The sequence below is a fragment of the Antedon mediterranea genome, chromosome 10 (genome assembly GCF_964355755.1).
Source record: "Antedon mediterranea chromosome 10, ecAntMedi1.1, whole genome shotgun sequence".
In the NCBI taxonomy this organism is placed as follows: Eukaryota; Metazoa; Echinodermata; class Crinoidea; order Comatulida; family Antedonidae; genus Antedon; species Antedon mediterranea.
The window spans coordinates 7,038,991-7,047,072 of record NC_092679.1 but is presented as its reverse complement, the minus strand read 5'-3'; the positions used below and the strand labels follow the sequence as shown (position 1 = coordinate 7,047,072).

General features: G+C 30.5%; 2 protein-coding genes across 2 annotated transcripts; one reads left to right on the top strand and one right to left on the bottom strand.

Moving 5' to 3' along the window:
• Window positions 1–290: 290 nt before the first annotated feature.
• LOC140060110 (dynein axonemal light chain 1-like) lies at window positions 291–4,542 on the bottom strand. The gene is made up of 9 exons (XM_072106186.1): window positions 4,459–4,542; window positions 4,303–4,341; window positions 3,912–4,024; window positions 3,680–3,735; window positions 3,394–3,449; window positions 3,168–3,257; window positions 1,813–1,903; window positions 1,399–1,485; window positions 291–867 (listed from the first exon to the last, which is right to left on the bottom strand). Exons 1-9 carry the CDS (start codon window positions 4,459–4,461, stop codon window positions 818–820), a joined length of 585 nt encoding a protein of 194 aa, XP_071962287.1. The 5' UTR covers window positions 4,462–4,542; the 3' UTR covers window positions 291–817.
• A 217-nt stretch (window positions 4,543–4,759) lies between these two features.
• On the top strand, window positions 4,760–7,975 carry LOC140060474 (small ribosomal subunit protein uS10m-like). Its single transcript, XM_072106706.1, has 8 exons — window positions 4,760–4,803; window positions 5,394–5,479; window positions 5,625–5,665; window positions 5,898–5,983; window positions 6,264–6,409; window positions 6,843–6,951; window positions 7,065–7,154; window positions 7,268–7,975. Exons 1-8 carry the CDS (start codon window positions 4,783–4,785, stop codon window positions 7,358–7,360), a joined length of 672 nt encoding a protein of 223 aa, XP_071962807.1. The 5' UTR covers window positions 4,760–4,782; the 3' UTR covers window positions 7,361–7,975.
• Window positions 7,976–8,082: the final 107 nt, after the last annotated feature.

Below are 8,082 nucleotides of genomic sequence, written 5' to 3'. Positions count from 1 at the left end.
AATAATACTCAGCCTCAGGTATTAATAGTTTCAATATCAGTTCACTCGCAAGTCACATGGCAGATTCTTCTTGCACAGTCGTCAAATGGGTCTATTTTTTAAATAAAGCTCATGTCTCGGACCAACATTTTCTTAACACGTTGGCCATCATATTATTAATAATATAAAATATTTTTTTCAAAAACCCCATACCAATATCTTAGATTAGAACTCTCCAAAGTTCAATCAAACCAAGTATACAGAAAAAAAAATCAGACATAGAATAATACAGTTGTAACACTCAAGTAATTTATTGTGACAATTTTAATACGCACAAAAAAACTCTGGGTCACGACTATTCCAAACATTAATATAAGCAATGGCACTAATGCCTAGATTAGATTTTAGAAACAAATGTATTATATTGGATATTGGAAACGTTATACAGCATTACATTACTTTTTTTAAAATACAAAATATTTTACAAATTAGAGTACGTTTACTATAAATTTTATACATTTTGTACAATCTGGACGGTTTCAGCAGTAAAAAGAGAATCATTATCTCTTTATGTTAATTATCAATGCCGTGAACAAACATGACAAAAGCTATAAACCAGGTATTTACACTTGTACAACTAAAACAGTTGTGCTATTTTCAACTTTTCATTGAACAAACAAAAGTAAATGTCAAGTGATTAATATGCAGTTATCTCTCAGTTTGCTTTTTGACACATTTTATGTTTTGTTCATGTTGACTTGAATACTGATGTTGATAGAATTGGTGAAATGCTTGTTCGATCATCTGCGAGTTCGTGAAAACATTGCTTACGTTATTTCTAATCGTCGCCCTCACCCTCTTCATCCTCCTGCTTGATAACAGGTACGCCTGTAAATAAAATAATTAATAATAATTAACTTTTATAAAGCGCGGTGAGATTTTAGAAGTGAATTGCTTAAGAGATTTACATTGATGGATATGGAGTGGAAGCTGGTTCCAAACTAGTGGCGCTTGTGCAAAAAAAACCCTTGGGGTAAGATTTAAGGTGTGTTTTTGGAGTAGATAAAACAAGAGGGCCAGTGCAAGGATAGATTTAGAATACCAAAGAACAGTAGGCAATTGTTAACAGAATTAGACAACTAAAACTCTCCAGTACAGTGTACTCCCTAAATGCTCTCCATTCATTATGCGGCAGTATTGGTTTTAAGCTATGTCTACACTATCAAACTTTATGTGACAAACAAATGTGATGTGCCCATATATGGACATCATGATGCCATATCGCTACCATATTTGGGTACATCACTACCCATATTTGGACACATCACACTTTTTTTGTCAATGACTAGTTTGACGGAGCTTAAGAAAAGAAATAATAATTTATGTTTCACGGCTGCAATCTTAATAATAATTAGTTACCATCTAATTTCTTTAGTTTAGGTAAACGTTTGGTAGCTTGATCTCGCCAATCTCCTTCTGCAGTGTGTTTCTCTTCCAGAGGATTGCCTACACAAAAACGAAATAAAAAAACACATAAAAAATCAAAATAAACACAATCAATATTAACATACATTCATTAAATTAACAAAAAGTTGTTAAAAAAAGAGTAAAAGAATAAAGCTCTGTTTACACTGTCATACTTTATTTGACAAAAAATGTGATGTTCCCATATAGACCTGATGATATTAGATTAGATTAAATTAGACATATTTGGGCATATCACACTTCTTTTTTTGTCAAACTAGTTTGATAGTGTAGACAGAGCTTTAATATAGGTAAACATCTTTAATTTTTTTACAATAAAGTTGAATGAATAAAACGAAATGAACCTACCAACAAACACAATGTCTTCAAGAAGTGGCAGACCAGCTAATTTTTCAAATTCTCCAAAGTCTTTAACCGAGTTATTTGACATGTAAAGTACCTTAAGCAGATAGAAGAGAAAAAATATCAACAACAAATACAACGCCCTTTGAAACTTGAATATGGTCTGGATTTTCTGTTAATTCTGGCAATCCAAGTGGTTTTTGTTTTCAATGGTAAAAAAGAATTTGCGAGTTTTGGAAAAGTCTGGATTTTAGATATTTTGTGGTATTGGAAAGTATCATCATAATATCATTTTCTCCCACCTTTAATTTTCTTTTCTCTCACCTTTAGTTTTTTTTCTCTCACCTTTAGTTTTTTTCTCTCACCTTTAGTTTTTTTTCTCTCACCTTTAGTTTTTTTTCTCTCACCTTTAGTTTTTTTCTCTCACCTTTAGTTTTTTTCTCTCACCTTTAGTTTTTTTCTCTCACCTTTAGTTTTTTTCTCTCACCTTTAGTTTTTTTCTCTCACCTTTAGTTTTTTTTCTCTCACCTTTAGTTTTTTTTCTCTCACCTTTAGTTTTTTTCTCTCACCTTTAGTTTTTTTCTCTCACCTTTAGTTTTTTTCTCTCACCTTTAGTTTTTTTCTCCCACCTTTAGTTTCTTTTCTCTCACCTTTAGTTTTTTTCTCTCACCTTTAGTTTTTTTTCTCTCACCTTTAGTTTTTTTCTCTCACCTTTAGTTTTTTTTCTCTCACCTTTAGTTTTTTTCTCTCACCTTTAGTTTTTTTCTCCCACCTTTAGTTTCTTTTCTCTCACCTTTAGTTTTTTTCTCTCACCTTTAGTTTTTTTCTCTCACCTTTAGTTTTTTTCTCTCACCTTTAGTTTTTTTTCTCTCACCTTTAGTTTTTTTTCTCTCACCTTTATTTTTTTCTCTCACCTTTAGTTTTTTTTCTCTCACCTTTAGTTTTTTTCTCTCCCCTTTAGTTTTTTTTCTCTCACCTTTAGTTTTTTTTCTCTCACCTTTAGTTTTTTTCTCTCACCTTTAGTTTTTTTCTCTCACCTTTAGTTTTTTTCTCTCACCTTTAGTTTTTTTCTCTCACCTTTAGTTTTTTTTCTCTCACCTTTATTTTTTTCTCTCACCTTTAGTTTTTTTCTCTCACCTTTAGTTTTTTTCTCTCACCTTTAGTTTTTTTCTCTCACCTTTAGTTTTTTTTCTCTCACCTTTAGTTTTTTTCTCTCACCTTTAGTTTTTTTTCTCTCACCTTTAGTTTTTTTCTCTCACCTTTAGTTTTTTTCTCTCACCTTTAGTTTTTTTCTCCCACCTTTAGTTTTTTTTCTCTCACCTTTATTTTTTTTCTCTCACCTTTATTTTTTTTTCTCTCACCTTTAGTTTTTTCAATACTTGAATGCCTTTCAGCTTTTCAATAGAATTATATGATATCCATAACTCTTGCAATGTGTCTGCGACAGCTTCCTGTTGAAAGACCATGTATTTGATTATTATCTGGGTTGTTCAATGATACACTTCTCGTTTATTACATAGTATTTTGTTTTTTATTCTGAATGTATCTCCAAAATGTTTTTGACAAACCTTACAATATTGAACTTACCAAACCATTTAAATTCTTGATATTGTTTCTTCCTAAAGATAAAATCTTTAAATTTTCTATAAAGATAAAAATGGGTAATTTATATTTAACTGAACTTACTCACATGCGGCAAGAGTTGATAATTAAGCGTCCATTTTCTCAATAGAGGGAATTGAATTAACATTCCGACAGAATGTATATGAAAGTATGTACATCCATGCAAAGAGATGTATTTCATTCAAAGTATTAAACAGTAAAAGTGGCTGATTCAATATTCTGATTCTGTATTTTCTAATACTGTACTTACTTAGCCCATTCAAGTTTCCAATTTTTTCTATACAATTTGTTGATAGAGACAGCTGCCTGTTAAAATAAAAAGGAAGCATAATTAATGATTATTTTTTTCTTTATACAAAATACATAAAAGTAAACAAAAATTTTTCAAAATATTTGTTACAAAAGAAATAAATAGGCTAGGCTAGGCCTAGAACGTTTTTATATCAATTATTCTTAAAATGGTATTATTTAACTGAACTTACTCGCATGCGGCAAGAGTTGATAATGAAGCATCCATTTTCTCAATAGGGGGAACTTGCATGTACAGCCGCACTACTTTTGCTTCTGAAGGTGGACATTCTTTGTTTTTTTCGGCCTAATTTATATAAAATGTTGATTGAAATGAATAAGCAAAGTGAAAAAACAAATTATAATTTATTAAATTATATGCATCAAAATTGATATATAAAATTAACTTAAATTAAATTTAATGATTTGTTGGCAAATGAAGCTCTGTTATCGTCGACAGTTGATGCTTCATTTTTTTTTAAGTATTTATTATTTATTGGTCTAGATTAGATGTAAATTATACTGTGCAAAGTAGTTCTTGAGTCAAGAAAATCAGGGAAGAGATAAAAAGAAAAGCAAACCTACCCATTTGGCCAATGCATCTTTGATCGTTGTTCCTTTAGACTGAATAAGAAATGAAAGACAAAACACATTTGATTAAAACTAATTACATTTTAAGCTACTATAGAATAGTTACAAGATGTAGAAGTTAATAAGAAATATAAAAGTATTCCACCATACCATTTTATTATCGAATATTAATTAACTCTTCTCTGAATCATAAAAATGTAGATCATGAAGTTACGTTTATGTGTGACCTCTTGTGACCATGGCAATATCAGAGAATGACGGGAAGGAAAAGGATTTTTGTCAAGTATTGTTATATTTACTCATATTAATTCACACTATATAACAGTCACACTATTTTTCTTATAAACTAAATATTAAAATATGTTGTTTTAGATTTAAAATTAAGTCTAGAAGAAGATATTATATATTTGAATTGCTTATTTAACATTATGATATATATACGTGACTCAACATGTCAAATAATCTGAAACCAAGATGGCAGCCTCCATACCGCAAGTGAGTTTTTAAAGTGGTTTATTTAAAATAATTAAAAACACATACAATTCTGATTTATAACAGTAAATATCAACGTATCTTATGAAATTACCTTTATGAAATAACCAGATAATATGCTGGAAATTGTTAGATAAGAGGCCTAGCTAAGCTTTTACGGGTCTACTAGTAGTAGCCTACTATAGTACTAGGCCTAGCCTACTACTAGTCTACTACTAGAGAGTACCTAGCCTAGTACAGTAGGGATGCTAGTCAAGTCGCCCTAAAAAAAAAGGCTTGACTAGGGCTAGCCGTAGCCTAGCCCTTTACTCTAGATAGGCGGCGGCCTATAGCTATAGTTTAGCAGTCAACCTCCTAGTTAATAATAAACATTATTTATAGTATAATAATAACAATTTAATTCATTATAAAATAATTAATTAATAAATAATTTATATAAAATAAAGATTTATTTGAAATAAATAAAGATTTATTTGAAAATAATATTTTCTCAATTTTTATTAACTTAACTTTTGTAAATTTATTATATTTATCTTCTTAATTAATAATAATAATATAATGCTTAAATATGTTTAATTGTTTCCAAATTTCAGCGTTTGCTTTTGCCAAGAAAATATATTCATCAATCAGGAATAGGTTTATTAAAAAAGCACCTTAAAGATGTGAATGGAATTAACAGGTTTGTGATGGTCCAAATGTTATGTATAATTTATAACACATATTGTTATATACTGTATGAGCATGCTCAATGTAAAGCATACCGACACTTATAAGTAATATTATAACAATAGAATAATATCTTGTATAATTTTATTTTATTACAGAAGTCAGTTTGCTCCATTTTTAAGATGTCTATGTATTAGTGGTAAGATTTTTGTCAAATGTACTTATTACTAGGAGATATTGCTGTAAACTGTTGGAATCTTGTTATAATGTCATTGCTTCTACCAACTCAAAAGGCAAATTAACCTAATTCATTGTTGAAAAATTTTATTTAGGAATGTCACATCCATCTCAACCAAGAGACATATATAATAATAATAATTTCAACCTTTGAATTTTTCATAAACTCCATTAAAAAAAAAATTGTTTTTTAGGACTTCCACATGAGAGATGCACTTTATTGGCAAAATCATCAGCGACACCTGTTCGCTATTGTTCAGACACAGTCAAGAAAGAGGAGGTACTGTATGTTTATCTGGCATGGTCAGATGTAGCCATTTTAGCATGGTCAGATGTAGCCATTTTAGCATGGTCAGATGTAGCCATTTTAGCATGGTCAGATGTAGCCATTTTAGCATGGTCAGATGTAGCCATTTTTATCATCTCTTGATAATCCTCAAATAAAGCCATTAAAGTTTGATGATTTACCCTTATATATTTTTATAGAAAATTACAAGTTAAACCAATAACACAACACTGTGCCAAAATTATTCATTATTGTAACATTTTGTTTAACCCAGTCAAAAATCGAAACAACTACAGAAGACGATGAACTTTACAAATCAATTGAAGTTAGAGTCAAAGGTCATGATGAAGCTGTGCTTAACAGTTATGAAAAATTTGTTTCCATGGCAGCCAAAGAATTGGATATAACACTGGATAGTGTGTAAGTAATAAAGGTCAATACATTTTTGCTGTCATGATTGGTTTACACTACAGTTTGTATGGTTTTATTGTACACCTGTCCTTAATTAAATTGTAAGTTCTGGGTTTTTGAGCTTTCAATTTCCATAAAAGTTTCTGTATCAGTCTCCAATACAGTAGAACCTACATTTTACATATGGTACGGGACCTAAAGACGTACATAAAATATGGGATTTATAAAATCCAGGTTAACCTTACATTGACCTCCAATTACGTAGACTGTAGCCAAAAATGCTGCCATGTTTGCCTACTTACAGCATGCAGCAGCTGTCACTACTAGGCCTACTACAATTTAGGCCAAGCTAGTCCTCAAATCTAGCTAGTTATATGTTTATAATTTTGACAAAATAAATTGAATTGACATTTTTACATTCTACACTTTATTGTCTTTGCAGAACGAAACCCAAGAAACACATGAAGCGATTATCACTCCTGAAATCACGATTTATTCATAAAAAGCACTTTGTACAATATGAAATCAGAACACATTATAGAGTTATGTTAGTAAGTAGACAAATACTCAATACAACACCTCCACCTTATTGGGAAGGATATGGGGAAATATTTTTTGGGTTAAATCTATTATTTTAATCATTTGTTTACTGTTTCTCTTATAGTTTAAACATCTAACAGGTTCTACTGCAAGTGTTTTTCTAGAGTACATTCAGAGAAATTTACCTGAAGGAGTGGCGATGAAGGTCACAAAGGTCAGTAATTCTCGAAGCATTCCGGTGTCTTGACCATAACCCAAACTTTAGAATATATTAATATTTTTTTCAATAAACAGCAAAGTTATATTTTGACGTTTTCTTATCTTTAGCGTGCACTTGAAGCAATGCCAGAATACATCAAACCGCCATCAGATGCTGACCTGGATCAATTAGTCACTGGCCTAGATAAGTTCAAAGTTTAATAATAGTATTCAAGAATCGGCCCTGATGAGTTAACACAGTTTAACAAGTTTTGCAAATTGAAATTGAGAGAAAAAAAAAACTTGAGCATTAGTGGTTGTACATCAAATACAGTGGATATTGGTCTGAAATAATTAGCTACTGCTCTGGTGTTGTGTGAAAGTTTAGGAAACTGACCTGAACCTGTTTAGGAAACTGATCTGAACTTGTTTAGGAAACTGACCTGAACTTGTTTAAGAAACTGACTTTGAGTTACTTATCACTGACCATTGGAAATTGGCCTGATATTACTGCTATATTGCTGTGGATTGTGTAAAAGTTAAAGAAACTGACCTGGATAAATTTAGCAGCTGGGCAACAAATACCATAAGAAACTAATATGAATTGGCAGATTGATGGAAGTTAAGAGACTGAAATTATTATTTGTAATTGACCTGGATAAAACACAGCAAAAACGAATGAACTCTTCCCTGGTATAAAAATCATGCCGCTGGCAGATTTTAATTGAGAAGTTGAGACAAACTTGTCCATACTATTATTATAAATGTCGTTTGTTGCTTTATTTCCATGGCAACAATTGAAGATTATTGATTAATAAAATATAACACAAAAATTAATTAATTAATTGTATTTTATTCACTGTTTAGTTTTGTTACATTCTCACAGGTTATTTATCAGTTATTTTCAGAACTATATATAATATCGTGTACCGCAAACTTTAATA

What these genes read in the sequence shown, in the direction of transcription:
- LOC140060110 (XM_072106186.1), bottom strand. An exon ending in AAGATGCATTGGCCAAATGG is followed by an intron (nt 4,025 to 4,302) that starts GTAGGTTTGCTT and finishes TATATAAATTAG; the next exon opens with GCCGAAAAAAACAAAGAATG. An exon ending in TCAAGAATTTAAATGGTTTG is followed by an intron (nt 3,258 to 3,393) that starts GTAAGTTCAATA and finishes GTCTTTCAACAG; the next exon opens with GAAGCTGTCGCAGACACATT.
- LOC140060474 (XM_072106706.1), top strand. Translation starts at nt 4,783, where the DNA reads ATGGCAGCCTCCATACCGCAA. An exon ending in GATATAACACTGGATAGTGT is followed by an intron (nt 6,410 to 6,842) that starts GTAAGTAATAAA and finishes TTGTCTTTGCAG; the next exon opens with AACGAAACCCAAGAAACACA. An exon ending in CACATTATAGAGTTATGTTA is followed by an intron (nt 6,952 to 7,064) that starts GTAAGTAGACAA and finishes TTTCTCTTATAG; the next exon opens with TTTAAACATCTAACAGGTTC.